Source organism: Dermacentor variabilis, chromosome 1 (genome assembly GCF_050947875.1).
Source record: "Dermacentor variabilis isolate Ectoservices chromosome 1, ASM5094787v1, whole genome shotgun sequence".
NCBI classification, from domain to species: Eukaryota; Metazoa; Arthropoda; class Arachnida; order Ixodida; family Ixodidae; genus Dermacentor; species Dermacentor variabilis.
Genome location: NC_134568.1, coordinates 235,723,935 through 235,748,282, shown reverse-complemented (window position 1 = coordinate 235,748,282; position 24,348 = coordinate 235,723,935). Strand labels below are relative to the sequence as shown.

At 41.8% G+C, this 24,348-nt stretch overlaps 3 protein-coding genes across 3 annotated transcripts; 1 reads left to right on the top strand and 2 right to left on the bottom strand.

Moving 5' to 3' along the window:
* Positions 1 to 680: 680 nt before the first annotated feature.
* Positions 681 to 9,326, top strand: LOC142559867 (uncharacterized). Its single transcript, XM_075671551.1, has one exon. The coding sequence runs from the start codon at positions 916 to 918 to the stop codon at positions 2,278 to 2,280; it is 1,365 nt and encodes a 454-aa protein (XP_075527666.1). The 5' UTR covers positions 681 to 915; the 3' UTR covers positions 2,281 to 9,326.
* A 4,962-nt stretch (positions 9,327 to 14,288) lies between these two features.
* Positions 14,289 to 24,245, bottom strand: Coq9 (ubiquinone biosynthesis protein COQ9, mitochondrial). Its single transcript, XM_075671560.1, has 8 exons — positions 24,012 to 24,245; positions 21,758 to 21,925; positions 21,525 to 21,666; positions 21,359 to 21,449; positions 21,185 to 21,289; positions 20,908 to 21,063; positions 19,093 to 19,146; positions 14,289 to 14,395 (listed from the first exon to the last, which is right to left on the bottom strand). Exons 1-8 carry the CDS (start codon positions 24,094 to 24,096, stop codon positions 14,363 to 14,365), a joined length of 834 nt encoding a protein of 277 aa, XP_075527675.1. The 5' UTR covers positions 24,097 to 24,245; the 3' UTR covers positions 14,289 to 14,362.
* LOC142559856 (glomulin) lies at positions 21,952 to 24,005 on the bottom strand. Its single transcript, XM_075671538.1, has one exon. The coding sequence runs from the start codon at positions 23,860 to 23,862 to the stop codon at positions 22,105 to 22,107; it is 1,758 nt and encodes a 585-aa protein (XP_075527653.1). The 5' UTR covers positions 23,863 to 24,005; the 3' UTR covers positions 21,952 to 22,104.
* Positions 24,246 to 24,348: the final 103 nt, after the last annotated feature.

Below are 24,348 nucleotides of genomic sequence, written 5' to 3'. Positions count from 1 at the left end.
TGCCAATCTATGAATTTCAATAAAACTTCTGTAGGGGCGAGTTGGTACATGTCCAGTAAAAGAGAATAGTGCAAACCAGGACGACCACAAAATGAGAGGGACACAAAGAGAAGCGCTGCAAACACACACATGGCTGCAAAGTAAGCGCAACGGCAAGAACGGTTTACCGAAGTGTCACGAAAGATGAGTCGCAGGTATGGCCAGTATGGCATTGTGGGCATAGGAGTTTTGCAGGGGTATGTGCGGGGGAAAGTTGGTGCTGTTGAAGGTGGTAAGCTGCAGCTGCCTACTTGAATGTTAACCAAGGTGAAAGTATAGCAGAATTTTATAAATGTGTCCTTCTCATGATATAGTCTTCCTGATTTGCGCTATTCTCTTTTACTGTACTGTGCCAACCTATGGTGCATGTTTTGGACAACACCTATTGTCCTTCGAGCGATAACGCTATAACGGTTAGAACTTCTGCTGTTTCTGCCTCTCACAACCGGATGATTAATTTGCCTGAGGAATAGGGAAAAAAAAAAAACTGCAACCCACTCTGGCGGATCAGCCATGGCGGTGAGGAGACTCATATATATATATATATATATATATATATATATATATATATATATATATATATATATATATATACCAGATGAAGAGAAATTTGTTCTTAGGTGGCGCTAGCCACCATCCTGTAGCCTCAAAGCAAGCTGCAAACATGGCTGCAAAGTGAGTGCCACGGCAAGGTTTACCAAAGTGTCGTGAAACTCGTGTAAGAATCCAGTCGCAGGTATCGCGTTGTGGGCATAGTGTCTATGATTTGCGAGGGTAGCTAAGATGGGCGGGGGAAAGTTGGTGCTGTTGAAGGAGGTAAGCTGCAGCTGCCTACTTGAATGTTAACCAAGGTGAAAGTATAGCAGAATTTTAAAAATGCTGCTCCGCCGTAAAATTCCGTCGGGGAGCGGTGCAAGAGGACAGGCTAGTGCAAATGGCGACACAACCCAAGAGAAGTCGGAGAGTGAACTAGAAGACTGTCAACGTCTCTGCACTTCTGGGATATCATCAAAGCCCAAGATGAAGACAAACTTTTTCAAATCGCTGCGCGAACACTGGCGAAAGCGAAAAACGAAACTTGCTGTGCAGGGTGGTGTTGAAGTATGCTCAGGACCACCAGAGCCAAACAGTCGAAAAAGAGACGTGACCGTGTACTGCGCAAGATCGTCGTTAACTGCACCCGACTTGCATGAAGATTCACCCAATGACGCCAATGACAATTATGTTCGTGCCGGAGTTCGTTCGGATGGTGAAAGCGCGTGCAGTGATGCTGATGGCGAGACTGAATCACCGCGTCACGATCTGCCCTCGTCTTCGTCGTTCGCAGCCCCTTCTGTACCTGGCAGACAGGCAGGATCTGTCAGGGGTGTCGCAGAACATTTCACGCACAGCCAAGCGAATTTCGAGCAGCGTGGAACATCATGCAATATTGAGGAAGTATTGTGGAGACAGCTTCCAGCAACAAGTGATCGATGCTTGTCTCAACCGGTCACTGTGCATGGGCACAGCTACACGAGTACAGCATCCGAAGATCATTGGAAAAGGACTGGCGCGCACGACGACACCACGCAGTCGGCAGGTGTTGCTGGAGGCACAGACAGATTACGCAGCGAAGCCTCCGTAATTTCGTCTGCTGCGGAAGGACCGCAGGTTCCTCCTCGGCAGACCCTGTGCGACGGTACGCCGTCAGTGTTTGTCCCCGTTTTTCCGGAAACAGATGGTCGAGAAGACTCGAGGATCAGTAGTCTAAGTGAGGAATTGTTCAAGTTATCTAAGCACGGTTGGTACTGGGGGCCGATTACGCGGGGCGAAGCCGAAGAGAAGCTAGCTGACCAGCCTGACGGTGCTTTCCTTGTACGAGACAGCTCTGACGACAGATACTTGCTGAGTCTTACGTTTAAGTCATATGGCAAAACTTTGCATACGAGAATTGAGCACTGCAATGGTCTATTCAGCTTTTATGCTCAGTCTGGACCTGAGGGTCGTGCCTGCATTGTTGATCTTATCCAAGAATCCATGAACTATTCTCAGTCAGGTGTGTTTTGCTATTCACGGGGTCGAAGCCCTGGTGTTCCCTCTTTCCCAGTGCGCCTCATCAAACCTGTGTCACGACTTACTCATGTTCGGTCCTTACAATACCTTTGTCGCTTTGTGATCCGGCAGTACACACGCTTTGACCACATCCAAAGACTTCCACTACCATCTCGTATTAAGGGCTACCTTGAAGAGGGGCATTACTGAAAGCTACAAGTTCAGTCTACAGGCCCAGAAGCTCCAGGAGTATGGCTTGTTTGCCACCGGTACTGTTATGCTGTTATAGAGGCTCGTATATGGCATGAGCCTAGCACACCATGTCACGAAATAATGATTTAGGTCAAGGTAGTCATGTTGTAAAGGCCTGCAGATGGTGTGAAAGCTCATAAACAGTTTTGTGCATCAGCATGCAGCCACTTACTGTTCACTGCCTAGAGGGGTGTTTGTTACTGTAGATATTTTGTTTACAAAGTGCAAGGGAAGTGCTCAGAGTGAAAGTTTTTTATATTGTGCTCAACATATTTTCTTAAGCCACAAGGTTGAGCCCAGCTAGACTTCACGTCAGCAACACTCTTTGGAGGATGCATATGCCCTAGCTATTGTGTGTGTAAATTATCTAGCATATGCACATTTTATCAGTTAAGATGCCACTGATTCTGTGCTCAAAGGATGTCTTACAGGTTCTTTGAATGGACATGTGTCCAAAAGCACAAATCAACGTACAGACAATTTTTTTACTGGGAAACTTGTTGCAAACAATTCAGGGTCATGATAATGTAAACATAACATTATTTTTTTAGTGGAATCTATACATTTGTGCTTTTGGTAAATGTACATGTTCACATTTGTTTTCGAGAAGTTTCTTTTTTTCCCTCTTATGTACATCTTTGCCTTAGGGCATGAAAGCATGTCCTTTCTGAACAGCCGTATGCAAGTTTACAATGCCATGTGCTGTTCCTAGTGTTTTTGAGCAGGGAGAACTTGCAGGAGTTGGGGAATATTAAGAATAATGGAAGCAAGCGTTGCCACAGAATATAATGCCATAAATAACATCATGTCTTGGCAACTTGTATGGTATTATGCACTATGGCAGTGTGGGGAAATTTGCGTAATATTTAATGCCCTTATTCAAGGGTGTCACTTGTTAGGAAACAGCTTTTGTACAACTGTGTGATCTTTCCTTTTACTTTTTACTTTTCTTCACTGCATTGCCATTGTCAGCAACTTGTTCATGTGTCAAAACATTGCTTGTCTCTTTGAAGCTGCATTATGTCATTACAAAACAGGTCTTATAAAACTGTCATAACTTTCCTCAAGGTTTTCTCTACTTAGTGCACACATCTGTTGTCACTGTGCCATAAACACATTTGTCCTGGGGTGTATTGCGTGAATATGGTTTTGGGGCTAGACCTGAATTAGCAATATTGCTGCTAATGTTTAAGTGTTCAACAAGAATATATTTATCTTTATGTGTATATATACAAGCATCTTAACTCTGGCTTTTAAATTTTAAGACCAGAGTATTGTACGAGCGAAATTTATGTTCTTTAACTAAGTTTACTAAGTGTGGTGCTAAGAGAGAAACAGTGGTTTGTGTTTATGGCTATCAGTGATCGGCAGTCACAAAAGAAGAAGAAGAAAAAAAAAAACAGAACAAGAACAAATGTGTGGCACTTTTGATACTTACATTAAACATTAAAATGCAAAAAGATTGTCATTGCAATTTGTATTTTCAGACACTGTCTAAAGCAAATGCTACACTTTCGACGCTACCTAGTTTTGCAGTTTATCTGCCTGCAACCTAACTTTTATGGTGTAGCGGTTCTGTATCTGCTGAACTTGGGAACTTTAATGGCAGGATACACCCGCTATGGTGTATGCACTTGTATGCGAAATGTTTGGTTCCTTTAATTGGTTAGTGTATTGTGTTAGCTGATTTGAATGTAAACATAGCTCCAATTGCTGTCAGTGGCATCTTTTTTGTAGACATTTGGACCTTGTGCAAGCGCATCCAAGTGTGCCCCATCAGTAGCAGCAATGCACCTAAGCTAAGGACATCCCTGGGTGGAGCAGTAACAAGTAAACATGTCTTTCTAGGATAATTTAACGCTATGGTAGTAGTTACAACATTGATCAAGTGAGTGTTGTCTAACCACTGAATGAACAAACCACTCAGAGGCTTAGCAGCTGATCAAGAAAGTGGTAACGAATCTAAAGAGCATACAGTCAGGCGTTGGGAAGGAAAATGATAAGGGTAACCTTAAGAGATAAGAAAACAGTATGGATTGGGAATCAAATGAGGGTTGATGATATGCTAGTCGAGATTAAGAGGAAGCTTTAGCTCGGGTGCTCCTATCTAAATACATGTAAAAGGAGAATTCGTTTTTCTCGGCAACTACTGCACCAAATTTGACGAGGTTTGCTTCGTTTAAAAGAAAAACTTAAAATCTAGTGATGGTTGGTTTCGAATTTTTTATTTAGGTCCTCAATGTTTTCTTAAAAATTGGCAAAATTGACAATTTTCAAAAAACGAAACTATCAAGTTTACAACTCTATAACTCCGAAACTAAAAACAATAATACAATTCTGTGAATTGCATCTAATAGTACATCTAAAGCAGACAAAATTGATATGCTATGCATGAATCTCAAAAAATTTAGTAATATTCAACTGCAGCTTTTGCAGAACGTTTGTAAACAACATAAATTCACGTAAGATATAAAATAACATATTGAATTTGTCCGCTTTCAGTGGTCTAATGGATGCCTTTTACGGAACTGCAATATCTGTTTTTGATGCAGAGTTATGAATTTGTAAACTTTGTTCTTCTATTTTTTTCGAACTTTCGCATTTTTGAAAATTATTTTAACAAAATTCAGGACATCAATCGAAATTCCGCTTCCAACAGTCACTAGAATTTAACTTTCTCTCTCGATTGCAGCAAATTTGATTTAAATTAGTCCAAGGGTTATCTCAGAAAAACATTTTTGCGTTTTACATGTATTTGAATAGGCCGCGTCGGAGTTGGGCCCGAGCTAAAGCTTCCTCTTAAGAGTGCGAACTGGAGTTGGATAGGTAATGTAATGCATGGAGCAGGTTGTCTCTTAGGTCAACAGAATGGGTGATTAGGGAAAGGGAATACAGTTGAACATAGCAGAGCAGTGATATCCTCAATGGGGTGCTGAAATTAACAAATTTGTCTATATAGGGTATGTTTTCATTCCCACATGGCAGGGGTAATTGGAAGTGGCTGGGAGAGGCCTTCATCCTGCAAAGTTGCCACGAGATGGATTTATGTTACTTGAAATAAACCAATCGCCAATCCCAAAACTTAGTGCTTGGTTGAAGGCACCAAGTGCATATTTTCCTAGCTCTTTACCCTTGAGAAAGCTGAGAATGAGTCATAGGAACAATTGTACTGTTTAAGAGGCCAGTGGGTTCCTGATGGCACTTTTCGTGGAACTCTGTGCCTCGTGCATACTATGCTAGTGTTTTGCCATAGGCCATCAATGTGGTTGAAGCACATGCCATCCAAGCAAATATAGTTTAATGATGCTGGGAAATCGTCGTCTTAGTGAATTTTATATAGAGCAAGTACTCTTTCATAACGAAAGCAACAGTTTTTCATCCACTTGCAACCAAAGGTGTCTTGCTGTGTACATTTGTGCTTCTCTCTGCTGCTTAATCACTTCCTAAGTGTGATATCTCATCCAGTGCACATTATGATTTTATCATCCAGAGATAAGATTTTGCACCGTACATTTAACCACCCAACGTGTTGATATAGCATTAACCTCAGCACCTCTTTTATAATTTGGCCGTGGTTAATGTGATAAATTATTTTTGCAAATGCTAAATTTTGTAATGCATACATGTTTTGTGCTTTTTCATTTCATGTGGTAAAGAACTTCACTTTTGCCATATGAGACAAGCATCACATTAGAATGGCTATTTGCCTGATTAAGCTAATTTTTGAAATAGCTGCAATGCAAGTATTCGTGTGGGCTAGTTGTTCGGGCTGGATGTTTCATTTGTAAAGCTTTAGTGAATTTATAGCTTCAGACACAAACATTATGTGGCTCACTCCTTTTTTTTTTGCTTCTTTAGATAGCTGCTGAGTCACCAACATGATAAGGCCTCAGTTCTTTGAAATGCAACAAACCACTAGATATATGTTATAATGTGACCAGTTCGAAACAGTCAAGCAGAGCATGGCTTCATGGTGTAGGGTGTTGAGCAGAACTTTTTGATACATCGTGTAAATCAGAAGTGTTGGTTGTGTCATATTGCAAACTGCTGATGTACGTGTCAATCAGCGTAGTGCAGTTGTTGCAGGCCATGCTGTGACTGTGTTGTTGAAAGCTGGACAAGCACAATCACATTAGGCATTCTTTTCTCTGTCACTATGCATTTCTTCGCATTTGACAATGAATGAGCCTGGTCATCTATTGTTGCTTCTTGCGGAAGATGCAACACGCCTCTTAAGTTCTCTCCCCATATCGCATTGAGTGCCCGACAGTGAATGTGTCATGGTGTGGCTGTATGGCCTGCAACCACAGCACTCGACTGACAGACTTGCACAACAGTAGTTTGCGACACCACATGATCATCACCTCCAGTTTTCATGATGTAATGAGGAAGGAAGCCTGTTTGGGACACTGGAAGCGGCGCTCCATTACTGGTGCATTTTGAATTGGTTGCTTTAACACTTTAACCCACGAAATAATTCTGGAAAAACATATCAAATTTCTATTGTTTTTTTATGTAGCCATGAATTTTTTCTACGTCATTCTGATTGTGAAAATATATTACTTGATTCTTGAGTACATGTTTTTCCAGACTTCTACTGACCTTCAGTGTTGAAAATTGAACCTAATGGCAATTGCCGACGGTAACTCGTCTTTGGCAGTGGGAGCAGCACATCGGGTTGAACAAGTGTGACTCGTCATTGGCAATATTGGTACAACCTCGCATGACGAGTACAGATCGGCATTGGGGGCTAAAGGGTTAAAGGATTATACAATTAGTGAACTATTGAAGGCAACTATATAAGAAAGCAAAGCAAGCAAAAAGTTTTGTGTAATACTACCTCAATTGGCACTAAATTTAGTACAATATGCTGAGTCTCCACAAAGAAAAAAATCCCGCCACACATGCTGTGTTGTGCGCTAATATTTATCCTGGTTAAGCCAAAATCATAATGCGTATTTAATTCTCATCACCATGCGTTAAGGCATCAGGTATGATTGACTGATTTATTGATTCACGGAGTTTAAGGTACCAAAGAAACACTGGCTATAAAGGAGGCCATTGTGGAGGGCTTTAAATTAATTTTGACCTCTTGGGGTTTTGAAGTCTTCAAGCTCTGTAAAATCCATGCAACATGCACCCTTTTCAAAGCTGTTTAATCCATAGAGCATTCAGTATCTTCCCAGATATTCTGCATTATGTGCAAGTGAAAATCAATACCACCAGTCCCATGTTCCGAGTTGCAAGACATGACTTAAAGCACAACACTGTAGAATAGCTGTTTTGACAATTTCTCTAATTTAAAGTGCGGTTGTGTTGCAAATTAGTTAAAGATAGAACTGTTACTGCACAAATGGTGTAAAAGTTCTGGCCTGTGGACATTGTTGCAAAAAACTGGTTGCAATGTAGCAACTTCACAACGTATGCTCTATTGAACATTCTATGATGTTGCATGTATGAACAGACATTTTGCAGGGTTACCAACATCAAGCACTAAAAAATTTCACGGCCCGAGAATTTCACTGCACTATGTTGGGTCTTGCATTATGTTATCCCATGTTTAGCAAAGGCGACTGTATCGCCATGCTGCACATAAACAGGAGTGTGGAAACACTGTTCACATGTTAATGGTCCTGAACTATTTAGTGTGCAATCTTGTCTGCTGCATTGTGATAACAACAATAGTCAGTGTTTGAACTGTGTATATGATGTGTATTTTCCAATGTTGAAGTGACAAATAGCATCTCGCAAATGCATATCTACAGATTCTTGTTGCTGTTACACATTACTTGGCCTGAACTTTTTGTGTCAAGATAGAAGAGCAAACTTGACTTTTCTTCATGGATGCATGAAACTTATCACTAGATGTGAATGTTTGATGCATGTGTCCATAGTACAGTACAATGTGAAACTGTTTCTCATTAAAAGTGGGCTCATTTTGAATTGGCCACATTGTTTAACAATGCATTGTTACTGTGCTGAGTTAAGTATCAGACGCTGCTAAAGCGTTGCCTTATAAATGGTTATGGCTTTTGGAACTGTCAGTGCAGTGAATTTCACTTTTCTCTTGTTAGGTAATCATAGGTATTGTCTCATTGACATTGCAGCTGTGAACGGCTGGTCTTTTGTAGCGTTTTTGTTGCAATACTAGGAACATTAAGATTACTGCAATAAAGGTTTGGGGTACAAGGTAAATTTTTCTTGCCATTCATGTATGCAAGTACGACGCAAGGATGTATTTGTTTTTGATTTTATGATGACCAGTATACACTGTGTAAATTGCATGAAAAGCTTGTGCCCTCCTAATTAAACGACACCAGTTCAAGAAATAATATTCAGTATGTGTTGAGGGGACATATTCTGTGACGATCACTTTCGGCGATAGTATCACTGTCAGGCACGTGCTGATTGGCTGATTGAGCAAAATCGGATGAGCTGATTGGCTAGTTGAGCACTACGTTACGCAAGGGCAACTGTATCGCAGAAGTGATCGTCGCAGAATGTGTCACCTGGATGCAGTGGTATACATCATGTGTCACAAATTCTTGCACATTGTGAAAGCAACTACACAACTATTAAAAAAGAGAAAGGGGGGAGTATTCTCGAGAACTGTCTGCATTTTTTTTAAAATAATCGCTTACACATATAGTGATGGTTCCAGTGCACCACAGATGTTGCCAGTATCATTATTGGCAAGTGCAGATGAGCCAGCAACAGTGGAAGAATGTTATTTTAATATTCAGTACCAGGATTTCAAGCATGTTGCATCTTTAAGAGAGAACTCTACAGCAGCTGTTTATAAAAAGCTTTCTAGCACATAAATTAGCTAAGACCTGTTGATGTAATCTTGGTTAGGGTTATCGCAATGTATGTTTCCAGAGGTGAGTGGGGTGACTAGGCAAGGTGATCAGAGCTGTTTAAAATTGTATGTCCATGGTTTCTTTTTTAGAAAAAGTTTCACTGACCACATTGCATAAAATAAACTTGCACATCATTTTTTTCCACACGGGCCAAACACTTGCCTTGTTTGTATCTTGTATGCTGATCATGCATTCTGTGGCAGACACGGGTGCTGGTTCGAGCTGTATGTGGATGGATCTTAGTGTCTGCTTGACGATCATAGAATTAGCTTACATCTGGGGACCTTACTTTCCACCCATACTTTTACTGTGTAGTAGTCGTAGTCTTACTTGGCTAGAAAACTTGGCAGCAAAATTTTTGGCACTGCAGACCAAAGATGATGTCCTTGGGTACCTAGCACAAGCCTTGCATGAACATTCATAGAGCCCTTTTTCACCAAACACTCGTGAAACAAAATGTTTTAATACTTGTGCTGAAAGACAAAAGTCGCGGTTTCGTCAGTATTGCCTGGGTACTGTGCAGAACATGATTGCACGAACGTTTATTTCACAATTAAACGGTTCAGTAAGACAAACACAAAAGGAGGTAAACACACACAGCACTTGTGTTTTGTGTCTCAGCATTGTGAACTAGCCTAAAAAGCCACTACTGTAAATCGCCTCTTTTTCAACAGCGTATACAGGGTGGCCTTTTTCGAGGCAACAGAGATGATAGAAAAAAAGGCTGCAGCACCTAAGCCAATTCCCACCTTGCAGCTGGATTTCGTCAACATGCAGACACTCCTTGTGTGCCTGAGTGCTACAATCTTCGACTGATCTGAAAATTTTCACTTTATCATTGTCGAGCTTAGAGTGCACATTGAAATTTCACAGCTTGCAATTAATTTCAAAGGCTGGCTCATTTTTCACAATTGAACATGTTTCACTAAAAGATAAGCTGTTAAAACATTGAAAACATGACACACAGAACAGATAAAATTAAATGTGGCAACAGTGCCACCCTCAACTCTGCTAACCCGTAAGGCCAATTGAATCTAGTTGGCTGGCTGATAAGCTAATATTGGCCCTGGCTTGTCAGAGGATTATGCGCAAGGATTACCATATTGCCACTTGTGCCACCAGAGAGTGCTGTGTACAGCATGCTTATTCACAAAAAGAAGTAAATTGTAGTTGCCTTTGATGAAGGATATCTCAAAATAATACAAAAAAACTTTGGATTGAAACAACCTTGGAGAATAGCAGTCTTCATCTGAGCAACCTCATCACAGAGGTTAAAGTACACAAAGACAGACAATGAGCCTCTCCTTACTGTAGCTGGCACTGCCATGAAAAACAATGCCACTTTTGATTCCTTTGCAAGACTGTTCTCAGTTTATTCTCAGTTTTCCCTACAACACTTGAGCGTACACACCACTCTGTCACATCATTATCTCTATCAGGCCAATATGAACCCTGCATGAATATTTGTACTTCTGCCAGTCTGTGAAACTCAGCTGCCAAGTTGGAATATGCCATTTTTAGAAAATTTGTGTTGCCTAGCTTGATAACCCCACATACAAATGCATAGTGTAATTTCTTATGAACAAATCGTAAAATCATACATTACTATTACACAACACCTGCACATTCTTTCCTCAGATGGAAGGGGAAGAGAGCGGAAATGTGCTTTATTTACTTGTGAGACACCTGTATATGTCCTTTGGTGCAAATTTTATCCATTTCTAATGATAGCGCAGGGTAGGAGCACTGCCCTGCATTGTACTATGCAATGCAGGATTTACAGCTGTGCGCTTATTAAGAATTTCCTTCACTTTTCACTGCATGCTTTGATTGAAGTGTTGTGCTATGCCAATGTATACACTTGGCAGAGAACATAGCGTGTCTAGCTCACGCTATTCCACTGCAATTCAATGTGCTAAACAGGGTTTCTACCAAGTTGACACTTCCAACTTCCCTAAAGTCCCCGAGTTTTCCAGGTTTTCCCTGAGTGCCTTTGCAAAATTCCGTGAGTAACACAGAACTTTTTTTTATATCAAGACGGGCTGACACCATGTTGCCCGATGCTGTCACTTTCTAGTAAGCATGTTAAAAAATAAAAACTACTTAATCCATTTTGAATAGCAAAGAGCTAGTGTCTATTTTATTCAAAAAGAAAACAGAAGGGAGGGGTTAGTAGTAGCACAACGAATGAGATATCTTAAAGAAAAATGGTAAAGCCCATTGCAAATCGAGTCGAACATCTTCAAGTAAGAATAAAAAGTGATGCATACAGAAGCAAATATTTTCGAATATGAGCTATTCCTACCAACTGATAGCAAGCTCATCGGTATGAGGCCTGAACTTTTGTCACAAGCGACATTCTCAGCAGCTGGAAAGTCAACCTCAGCTGTCCTGACATACTCTCAGCCCGCACACAACACCTCAGTGTTGTGTTTCACTGCTTTAAAGAGTTTATTTTGGTTTAGATGAGGGACACCTGTATCTTGGCGTCAGCCAACACTTTGTTTTTTGAGCTCGAGCTCCATCAAAGAAGCGGTGGCATACTTCCTTTGCCATTCATTCCTCAGTGCATCGGTCCTTTCTGTTCTTGTCATCCTTATGCTGCGCGTTTGCCCCATCGACCATTTGAAGCATCCTCTTGGCTCATCTTACAGTCAAGATCCTATTTTTTAGCCTGCCTAGGGGTCGCGAAACTGTCCAAAAAATTGGGCAGTCCAAAAAAATGAATGCATGTCTATTACCGCAGCTGTGGTCAAATGGCTAGGGCATCCGGCCCGGCTGCGGGAGGTGCTGGGTTCGAACCCCACCGCTGGACACCCACCGGTTAAACGGGTACAAGCGATTCTCCACCAGGCACCCGGTTGCCAAAGGTGAATCAATGCTTGGGGAAAGCTCCCGCCGAGCGTTAATGCATTTGAATTCCTAAGGGCTCAAATCACCACAGGCACATCCGAAAAAGCTCTGAACACCTGCCAGTACACTTGCTAGGCATATCGGTGCTCACACTGTGACAGGAGACGGCGGGAGCACGCATACGTGTATAATTAAAGGGGCCCTGAACCACCCATCGCGCTTGGTGAAATAACATACTCCACAGGTAGCATACGCTGCTGTGAACATCTGAGCTAAGTTTCGCTGTTGTACGCGGTGCGTACGACACCTTTCTCTCAAACGCCTTTTTCAACAGAAGGTCGTGCCCTCACTCTCTCCTAGATGCACTATTTCGTCATTCCCTTAGACGGCTGCTATTGGTCAATAGCTGGCATAAGCTGCGGTCGGCTACATGGCGTAGATACCACGGCCGCCGCGGAGTGCCACCACGAGTCCACTGGTTAAGCGCGCTGCGGCTTGCCGAGGACAACGGCGTCGTGGCACCAAAGGCGGGAGTCGTGGCGTCTACGGTTACATTCGAAATAAAATTTAAACTGCGCACCACGGTGAAATTTAGAAGGCGGAGCGTTGTGGGCACGCCCCATTGCGCCGTAGCCTTCGCAGTGCAAGGCATTGAAGAAGTAACGGGAGCACAGCCGATGCCGTGTTTGATTGCCAATAACTCCGCTTCCGCTGAATGCATTGAAATACTTTTTGTGGCAAAGTATTTCTGAAATAGCCCACCTTCACTTCAAATGTCTTTCTCCACTTCGATAAAAAGTGGTTCAGGGTCCCTTTAAGGAATACATACTGGGTCCCGTGACAACTCCCCTTCCCACACTCAAGCTTCACAATACTTCGCGTATGCTTCACCGCGTAACACTGCTGTATTGAATCGAAGCTTATTTTCGGAAACGGCATAATGCAACGGATCGTGCCTTCCGAGCTTCGAAGCCATTGGCAAGGATTACAAAGGCCGAGTCGGCGCCATTGTGGTGGCTACAGCTGCCAGCGGATCCACCGTTTATAGATCCTTTATAAGAGCTTTATAAACGGTGAGCGGATCTGCGTGCGAGAGATCTGCATCTTTCTCTACGGCACCGGTTCGAGGCGGCGAGATAATCAAAATGGCGGCGGCTTTGGTTAATGCCGTTAAGGACCTGCGGTCACGCCAAAAATTAAGTACCGAACATTGGACGGCCGAGGGTTCTTGCGTCCGAAATGTTATACGTTCTTATACATTGACTCTATGGGGGGAACATGCTGGTGCCGTGAAGCCGTCCGAATTATCAGGCATGTCCCAAAAATCTGGCGTCCGGAAAATCGGTCGTTGACTGTACACTGGCAACTTCTCCAGCCGACGACACAGTATCAAAGACGATTCGTTACGACTTCTCTGTGTTACTCGAGCCAGCATTGGCACGACTTTCGTTCCCTTTAAATATAAGTACAGCTAATTTTCCCTGATAGAAGCACAGGTTTTCCGCGTTTTGCCGGAGTATTTCTAGACTATCCAAAATCCCTGAGAATTCAAGGTTTTCTTGTTTGGTAGACACTTTGGTTAACTTGGTAAGACTTGATAACTACAAGCCATCTCAATGGCATACAGCTCTGTACTGAAGCCTAATGTTCCACTCAGTGCTACCTTTAGCACTAATTCACAATGATTCCCTCTCGAGAATTTATCACTTATGTATCATTGCTATGCCACAGTAAGTTTCCATTTCAGCAGCAGTGCAATGCAGGTGATTTGTAACTTGTCAAGTTTTCAGCTGTTCACATATTCTTTGTTAATGAATATTACTACAATTGCTTTTAATCAATGTTTTCAAAAGGTGGTTTGACAGTGAAAGCTCTACTCCACATGTTCCATAAATGGGAAGCGCACACATGCGTGCGGCGCCTCATGGCAGCTGTGGCAGGAACTACTGTCTGTGTTGTGCACAGGTGGCTAGAGCTGACCTGGCATTACTGGAAGAAGCATTGAATCTCAGCTGTTTGCTGGGGGCCACAACTGGTTGCAGGAACCCACCACAACAAACCATGACCAAAAACTTCAAAATTCAAATACTTTTCGGCATTTGATGTCCTATGAAAATTTATGTTAGAAATGCCCCAACTGATTCTAGCAATATTTTAGACACAACAGGCTAGTAAATAGTGGCCAAGGCTAAAATTGAAGTCTGTGACATTGCAGTTTGGGATGAAAGCAAGACTACTATTTTAACCATGATGTACATGAGAAGGGCTGATCAAATTTATTTGCAGCAGTTGCTCACTGAAATACACATAATCTAAACTGTTTTTTCTTAACGAGCGTTCATTCCCAGGACATTCTTTAGCTGTGGAAGAAAGAAAGGAAACAAAATGTTAGTAAGCAATCACTGAAAAAATGCAAGTCTTTAACAGTGCTACTGAGAGTTGCCTCTGTAGGATTGCCTACCATCTGTAAAAATTCAATGCTGACCCCGTAACAAAGTCCACAAAGAAACTTTTCTGCACCAGCTCACCGTGACATCACGGATTTTGATGTCACCTGCTCGGGCCTAGGCAAGATTCTACTTTAAAAAAATAAATAATAATTATGGGGTTTTATGTGCCAAAACCATGATCTGATTATGAGTCATGCCATAGTGGGGGACTTCGGAAGTTTGGACCACCTGGTTCAGAAATTTGGACCACTTAAATCTAAGCACAAAGGTGTTTTCGCATTTTGCCCCTATCAACGTGGCTGCCGTGGCCGGGATTTGATCCTGTGACCTCGTGCTCAGTATTCCAACACTATGGCCACTAAGAAACCGTAGCAGGTGAAGATTTTATCACTAAAAATGTACTACACTGTATTCTAAAAGAGCCAAAGAGTAAAGATGGAAAGCTTCAAGAACATTTAGTGATATGACGTCACCCCAATGTACTGGCCCTGGGGTTTGGCGCAAAATTCAAAATGAAAATTTGCTAATCATTTTTGCTTCTAATAATCAATCTATTAGTGTGAAGTCAATGAAAGTAACTTCTTCAAGAATACTTCATCAATCTAAACAGAATTAGTGGTTAACTTTAGTGCCCATTTAACCTTGGGGGGGGGGAGGGGGGGGGAGGGTAAAAAAAATCTGTTATACTTAAAATAAATAACTGAGGAGAAATCAGGGTTTTGTTGTCTGGTGGCCTACATTTTCTCCGTAACTTTCATAAACGATTGGTACAGACAGAGGTCTCCTTTTGAAAAGGACACAAACATTCTATTTAAACAAGCAAAATCACTCACAGGAACATATACTGACAAAGATAGCTGCCTACAAATCGTGTGACGAACTCATCTATACAAATCCTCATTGGCAGGAGTTATTTACACCTTTAAAAGAAACCACGTGAACAAAAAGAACAAATGAGAAGTGTTTGGCAATTCATTCTATACTTCATTCTCTGCACCTTTTTTAACAAAGGAAAATAAGTACAAAAGTAATGCATACGAGCATGCTTTGTAGGAGGTATGATGATTTTCCACATCTTACAAGCCCTTGTTGGCGTTGTTAAGAACGGCCAGCTGCAGTGCAAGTTTGCCACCCAGTTGCGACTGTGGAAGCAACATCTCGGGAGCATCGCCGCCAACCTCTAGCCACAGCGTGACTAAATCGACTTTGTGTCGGGGAACAAGATGCGCATCCCCCACTCTCCATCGCTTCAGCTAGGATGCGTTCGATGAAGCAGGCTTTGTGCTGAAACCATCGCCAACCTCTAGCCTCATTGCTGTTGTGACGGAATGAGTTCGGCGGGCCAACTATTGTTCCCAAACTCCCCAACGCGAACCTGATCTGCTACGGGTGCGCGAGTTGCCGCGGGAACGCCGTTTTGCGCTGCTTCCCACGCACCGGCCAAGACGCAAGACAACGCGCTACCTGGAACGGCTCCGAGTCCTACGGGGCCCCTCTGACGTCGGCTCCGGACCTTCGCACCTGTGTGTATGCGTGTGTGTGTGTAAACCGTGCCGCAGAGAGGCGGCTAGTTTGCGATGACTAAACGAACGTTCGCATCACCTTGTATCGGGAGAGGACCGAGTGTTTAAAAACCATTGTTGTGCGGCTGCTCAGGACATTCTCTCTCAAGCAGTCATGTTAGACTGATGTACTTTCTCAAACAGTCATGTTGGACTGATATAAATACTGTAAATAAACCCATATTCCTCGTTCTCGATGAGAAGCAGTCCTTCCCTTCATCAACGTCCTCAGCGTGGATAAGTTGGACGACGGCATGGGCCAGCTACCTTCCAATTCATGCCCGACTCCAATCTTGACAACGGATCACGAGCGATAGGATTGAGCCCCCAATCCTGACAGCGTATGCTATCATATGTATTTTGAGCATTTCTGTATCCATGCTAAACGTGTTGAGCCTTCCATCCTTCTCTGTCAGGGCCCTGTTTTACTGGTTCCTGTTATATGCTCTTGTGACAAAATTAATGGAACCGAATGAGCCATCCTTCTTGAAACTTAACATAGTTCGGTAAACATCCTCTCAACATCACAGCTACCATTCCCAATGCAGAGCAATGTCAGCACCACATTCACTTGTTAGCGCATTATTACTATTTATGTGTGTGTGATGTGAAAAAATATGATGCAATGCACCACTGTTGCAATTCATGTAAATGCAGCTACTAAATAAACAGTTAACGAACAAGTTTTTGTTCACTCAAGGACGGCAGGCACCTATTATGTATGTCAGTTTTTGCTCGACTGTTAAGCAAAATGTGGACATATACCACATTTATACCGGGTGTTTCTGCAGGGACTGCCAAAAATTCCTAAAAACAAAGCACTGAAGATGACAATTTTATTTTTACAAACCAAATTATCGGGAACAGTGGACATCTGCAACCAGGTTAAGTGTTCTAGTTTTCTTGCTAATTAGTCAAGTGCAGTAAATAATCTAATTAATTAGTGCAGTTACAAGGCTACTAACAATGTAAAGTTTATATCTGCTCACCAGGTGATCTCACATCAGTTCTCAAATCATGCTAAATGTCCTTCCCCTGGGCCCTACATCATGAGAAAGTTTCTCACTTTTTCACTGGGAAACTGAACTCAAACTGAGCCGCTTGAGGAGTGCAGGAAAACACGTCTGCAGGAAATGTGAGCTGTTGACGCCTTTTGACGTCTCCCGGTCTGTACCATGCGGGATGAACCATCTTTCTTCTTTCTACGAATTGATTATGGCTCGTGATGTGCCCTTAAATTTCGTCGGCAATGCCACACATATCACTCACAAGCTAGATGTTAACTTAAATGGTCACAAAGGGCACAATTATCACTTAATCAAATGCTGCAGGTACGCGCAAATAAAAAAAATTAACAAAGGAGTTCATACTTTATGTACAAGAAAAACTAAAATAACAAATAATAATAATAATAAAAATAATAAATAAATAAATAAATAAAACAATACCGCACCCACAGTCAGCAAAGCTCTAAGCAAGTGTGGCCAAGCAGCTTGTGTGCTAAGATTTGATTTGTTTTGGCGCATCGATGACATAATGAGAAAACTGCCCACCTTGAGATGCAATGACCATGTTGAAATAAGAAAGATGGTTTGTGCTGCATGGCACAGACTGAGAGACATCAGATGTCAACAGCTGACGTTTCTTGTACACATGGTTTCCTTTGCTGGTCAAACACTGTTTCAGTTTTTCAGTGAAAAAGTGAGAAACTTTCTTGTGCTGCAGGGCTTAGGAGAATGAAGTTTCGCATGATTTAAAAGCTGATATGAGATTACCTTGTAAGTAGCTACAAATGTTACGTCGTAACCATGTAACTGCTCTAATTAACTCGATTATTTACATTTTAATAATTAGGGAGAAAATTAGAACAGTTAACCTGTTTCCTGGTGTCTGCCATTCTCGACAAGCCAATATGTAAAAAAACCTAATCTTTATTTTCAGTGCTCTCTTTTTTAGAAATTTTTAGTAGTCTTCAGAGGAACACTCGGTATATAAATAATACTAATAATATGAGATATCTTGACCACTTGCTCACAAAAGGTGCGCATCGTTAATTGGTTTTGTAACACCTGCATTTATTTATTCTTTATGAAAGGGCAAACTTCTGGGAGAAATTGGGTTTTACTCAATTTTCATAAAGCTTGTTTGGGGTGCAAAAATCGGGAAGAACATAAGTTCTTTTGTATTTCACCCCCATAAATGCAGCCATGCCGGCTGCATTTGGCTGGGAATCGAACCTGCAACCTCGTGCTCAGCAGCAGAATGCCATAGCCAATGGAAAGTAAATATAATTTGTTCTTGCACTACCATACTAATTATAAGGGTATCCAGGGCACATAGGGGTGGTTTGAGTACAACAATTTAACAGCATTAGCTCTCAAGAGCAGTTCCTGCAAAAACCTATCTTCTCTTTCCCAGCTTCGCCACATTGGTGAAGCTTGCACATGCTCATCATACGTGCATGTGGTAGCAGTTAAGAGCTTGTCCAAACTTGTATAGCAGGAGCCCATGGGTGATTTTCTAACTATCATCACAGGCAAACAAGCTGTATCAAAGTAAATATATGTAGGAAACGAGGACACCTGCTGTATAGATACTATCAACAGTCCAAAAGGCAATGCTGTAAATGTTAAAGCTTGTAAGTAAACAATAAAGTTGCAACGAACCTTCGCAGAGCATGCGAGCACCTAAGCAACAGACAAAAAGTATTTTCAACATTTGTAACTGTCTTCATTTAATTCTGCATACGAATGTTCTCTGTGAGGACTCGAGCATCAGCTAGAGAATGCATTTGAAAATTCTTCCAGGCCTCTAAGCGTTCACTTTCAGCTGACACTGTTCTTCACGTACAACTACTGAGAGTTTGCATGGACATGCTAAAGTTTTTCAAAAGGCCGTCAAACAGCTCTCAAGGAATTGAGGCTTTGTACCTTAACTATGGAGTCGACAGGCACCTAAAAAAAGCAAGAGAAGGGGGACACTAAACTTTCCTGTCACTACTACTTTAAGCAATTCATTATAAATATACCATAGGATGAAACTTACCGTAGCAAATCCCAGTTCAGCTACATCCTTTGCAGTGCCACTGACTTGGTTCACCTAGCATTGATAAAAGTTCAACAGCTAACTAAGATTCTAAAACATCCCATTTAATCTGGCATGCAGGTGACATGAGAGCTATTAGCAATAACCTGAACAAAGATACAGCTGCAAGAAAAATCTGTGCGACTTGCAAGGAAAAAAAAAAAAACTGAGCAAAGCCAATTTATGTTTTTCAAAACATATAATGCTCTTTAGAATTAAATGTTCGGTCAACTGGGCATTTTGTAAATGAGCAGCACGTAAGAAGTCATCACAGCTTGTATGATTATGGAATTCAATAGAGTTCCATAATCACGAAGACAAGAACAAAACAAAGGAAGTGAAAATTACAGAATGCATGTAGAAATGGCTGTACAGGCTAATTAAATATTGAAAATGCCTATTATATAGGAAATGAAGTGCATGTAGCTTCAGGAAAGGAATTAAACTTTTTACATACCAAGATATCTACATGCAGTCCAAAATTAATGCAGCATGCTTACGACATTGCAAGTTAACATGAAAGAAGAAGAAAAAGGAATGGTTATAAACTACTTTATGTGCTCACTTAGTCATCATTCCCTTCATTCAGCACCAGTATCTCATGCTGCAGAAAATAAGTTTTCATTTGGGTATGGGGCTGCAAAAATAACTGAACGTTGCCGGCTAAGTTGGCTGAAAAATGAGCACCTTAAGCACCTAATAGGCAGCCACAACTTGCAGCTGTCTTTGTCTAATTACATTCCAATAGTTGCAGTAAGCCTGTGCACTGAGCCATAAGCAAATATGCGAAATACAGTAGGTTGTCTACCTACGCACATAGTGATCACATATTTTAGTTAAATTGAACTAGTACTACAACTACTACACTAAAATGAAATAACAGACATTCCAACAACTATGTGGAAGTCGTATTAAAGAGTCAAGATAAATATATTCTGTTGGAAAGATGCCACCACTGAGAAGTCAACAATGCACCTGTGTGTTTCATTTCCTCTACTTTAGGCTGAAGCGTTATCATCTTGAAAATAAAATTCATTGATTAGTGTGTGCCTGCTGTGCGGTGTCAAGATAGGAACAATGAAATGTTAACTACAGAAAGTGCTTATATTCACTACAATATGTTCAATACACCTATTAAACAAGTGAGAATATGAGGAGCAAATGTATCATGACAGTAAGCTTAGAGCATGTTACTTAGAGCACGAGGGCTGTAGAGAATCCTGGAGCATTATTTCATGGACGCACACACATTGTTCTGCAGAATAAGCTGCAACAATTGAAGCATGGCATAAATTACATGCTTTTTGCATTCCAGTAATAGTATTAACATTCAAAACATTTGAAATACATTTTTCATATTTTCACTTTTTTCATTAAAGCTTTTCTGCAACATTTTTTTCCTTTTGAGTTACATTTAAGCTGCTTGCTCCATTAAATATTAAAATGCTGAATCAAATGACAGTAGAACATTCACACACCTCCAGTGAAATTTTACGAAATAGCAATTGGCTATTGAACAGTCTGAGTCCTATGCCTTCAAAAGTTTGCAATTTAATCGCAGAAACTTACTGTGCCTTGCAGATGTTGCCTCTACACTCGGTTAAAACTGGTGTTCCTTACACAAGTGCATAGAACCTTTTCTTACTTCCACTCTCTCTTAGGGCCTTTCTATCCCTCATCCCCATGTAAGAGATTATACACACGAAATCCCTACGTTTCATTGAAGAACTTTGTCTCTCTCTGCACAAGTGAAAGGCTAATCAAAATTAGACACACCTGCTCCAGGCAGTTGTTAACAGTGGTAAACTCCTCGATGCGCCTGTTGAGAAACTCTTGTGTCTGAGCATAGTCCATAGACTTATCTTGCAGAAACACAAGTTCGGAGCTCTGGTAGAGTGCAGCTAAGGCAGCTCTTTTTGAGTACCAGCTCATCTGCAAGCAAACGGAAAAGCAGTAAGATTTCTCATAGGTGCTGACTAATCTTCATTTAGCTTAAAGTGGCGACTCAAATACTGCAAGACGTTGGTGTATCAGGGACGGGTCGAATTCTTACATCAACTGACACGTCACCTGCATAGTGCCAAATGACATTCAGGAGATCTCCCAGGTTGGACAGTGCAACTGGGACATTTTGAGGCAAGGCCAAGATTCCAAGAGCCTGTTCAAAGGTGAAAAATATTGTTACTGTTACTTCTTTGAACTAGTCACAACAAATAACGGTATGCACCTGAACCCATCTGGTTTTGTATGGCTCAAGGAGCAGAATTCTTCGCCATACAGCATCTTGGATGAAGGCAGACTTTTCCTTGGTTATAGCTCTGTGCATGCAGAAATCAATGTTCAGAGAAGCAGTAAGAGAAAATACGAGAGCAGATTTACCCATGAAAACTGACCTCCGCTCATTTTTCTGTAAATTGCTTTCAAGTTGGCGCTCCAGTTCATCATTTGAGGACAAGTAGAAATATGTTATCAGATCAAGACTACCACCCGGAAAAAGGCCGTGCGCAACGCTGGACAAGCCCAAGGAGTTGGCACCTTAGATTAGAAGAACATGTTATGTGAAATGTTGTTTCCCATGTTATGTAAAGCGAAAGGTAATGCAGGATGCTAAGACGTCTTGTCTTACCAGCAGCTATGGACTTCCACGTCCAGCCATGCTGAGGAATAAAGTCAAGCGCAGACTGAAGAATGGTGCTTTTGATATCCTCAGTTGGCCAAGAAATCATACCACTGACAGTAGCCTGTGTTTTCCCCTCTGCAGTATCTTTCTTTGTACTGTATTCAAAGTTGTCAGCTGGCAAGAGAAAGAATGCACAACAATGAAGGGCGGAAAGATTTTCATTTCCATCTGCTTTTCACAGATTCTTGCAAAATCAATATAAGAAACTATATGAACAGCAATACCAAAGAGGCACCACAAAATTTTAGCCATGGCTAAACAGTCATGTTAAAACAGTTGCACATAAAAAGGATTTACTGCATTACTTCTTTAGCATAATGATTTACACTATCTACTGCAAGAACTAACACACTTTCTACAAGGTCTAGCCTAGTCAGTGCAGTTTTAAGAACTTCAGCTTCTTGTTCTGGAGGTAAGCTTGGCAACAAGCTTTTTTGAGATCCCACATCACAGCCTCTCACTTTTTCTTTGTTTTGTTCTAATTCAACTTTGTAGTGAGCTCTAGTCTGATCCACAGATTTTTTCACTTGCTCCGTATATTTTCTTGCGATTTCACATGTGGACTGATTTGCCTTTTGACATGTCTGACCTTGAAATGGTAACACAGAAGCAAAGTATCGTATTAGGTTAAGCACTGCTAAGACACAGTCACTGTCGTCAAGTATGTCCGTTTGGTCCTGTGAGAAGTTGGACACAATTTTAACGAATTCCAGAAAATTTGTTCCCCAGAAAGTGTCCTCTTGAATGCTTGTTTTCGAAACAGCATGCATGTCCTGGCGGTAAAGGTCTATCAGCAGACCACGCAATCCAGCATGCTTTTCCACTTGCAGAGTTCGGCAGTAAAGGATGTACCTAGCCTCATGCTTAAAGCACTTGATGTAGCCAACAAAGGTGCTTAAAGCAGTTCTTCTAGACAAACTTGATGAGCTGTAGATCATTACCTTGCCCAAGCAGCGCAATAGAGCGATAAAGTTGCTGTTGTCTAAATCCATGTAACAGAACTCTCCCAGGCAGAGACGGGATATCAAAGTAGCACACAGTGCAACTCCCTTAGAGACAACATGCCCTGAACTGTGTGATAACAATGACATCATGTTTTGCAGGCTGTGCTCAAATATATAGCGACTTGAATAAACACATGGAACACGGTCTTGCTCAAGATTTTCTACAAATATCAACCAGGCTAACACAGCGCGGCAAACGGGCGACACGGGCTCTGGGAGATCTTTCTCGGCATCTTCTGTGTCACTTGATTTTCCCTTGTATTCTGTCACGTCTCTTGAAAAACTAAGTTTTATCAAATCAGTCGAACGTTTGCCGATATGGCTTAAAAGTCCTTCAGCTGAAAGCCGAGCGACATTCGGCGGCGACACATTCGCACGACTTCCAAGATCTAATGCAGCAATGTCGCCAAGAAACAGCATCAGGTATCGCAAAATTAGGACGTTTTCTGCACGAAGGCACTCGGCCATTCCGCGTTTCTCCTGAAGGCGGTGATCAAGTGTAAAGCCAGAGAAGAATTCTACAATGGCATTCAAGCAATAACCGAGATTTCGGCTATCTTGCGATTCCGTGCTGCAATCACCAGCTGCCTCCTCCCAACCAACTTTGGCTACAGAAGCTGACAGCGGTTTCAGATGGCTGTGCAGCGACTCTAAAATCAAATCCAAGAATACCAGCCTGTTCCGCGATAGGTTTGGCAGCAATTTCTGCAAGCACTGAAGCACGGCACGGAATCCGGCACTGGATTTAATCAGCTGCAAGTGTTCCAGTAAAGAGATGAGAACTTCCTTCGGCTTGCCGCGAGACGTTATAACTTCAAGCAGGTCTTTGCAAAGAGAGACGTTCTCCTCCGATTTAGCGTCTATTTCTTTTTCCATTGCAGACACAACAGGTAAAACAAGATCCCAACCATGAGCAAGGATGGTGTCAGAAGGGGCTGCGCAGATAAATGAGTTTGCTTCGCTATATTTCCTCGAGTTCAACAATTCCACAGCTCGCGCGACGGGAGCATCACAATCCATTTCCTCTACTGTCTTGTGTTCCTCCATAGCTTCTTGTCCGAGTTCAAGCTGTGGCCTTGAGAAAATGGCGGGATGCGCTAGTATGAACACTCCTCAATAGAAACGTTTTCTAGTACACAGTGGCACCCAGAATACTGGCAGACGGCACACAAATAACAGGTTCACCACCTACTAACCTCGCAGGCCCCTGAACCATGCGGCGGCAGGTTTTACAACGGCAAAGTTTTTGAATAGCACCCTCTGCGCAATGTAAACAGCCATCTCACGCCCGAAAGAGCACACAAACCGCAGAAAAAAAAGACTCCACCGCGGCAACCGACTACATAGACTCCACGCAAGTATGGTAGAAAACACAGCACAATGACTACGACCGACCGTAGTAGAATTCTATGGGAGAGAGCATGTGAGAAACAGTGACGCAGAAAAAGAGAACGCAAAACAAAACTAAAAAAAAATGGTAAAACACCGTCACACAAATCAAAATACCTTATTATATGCTATATTCGTAGATTA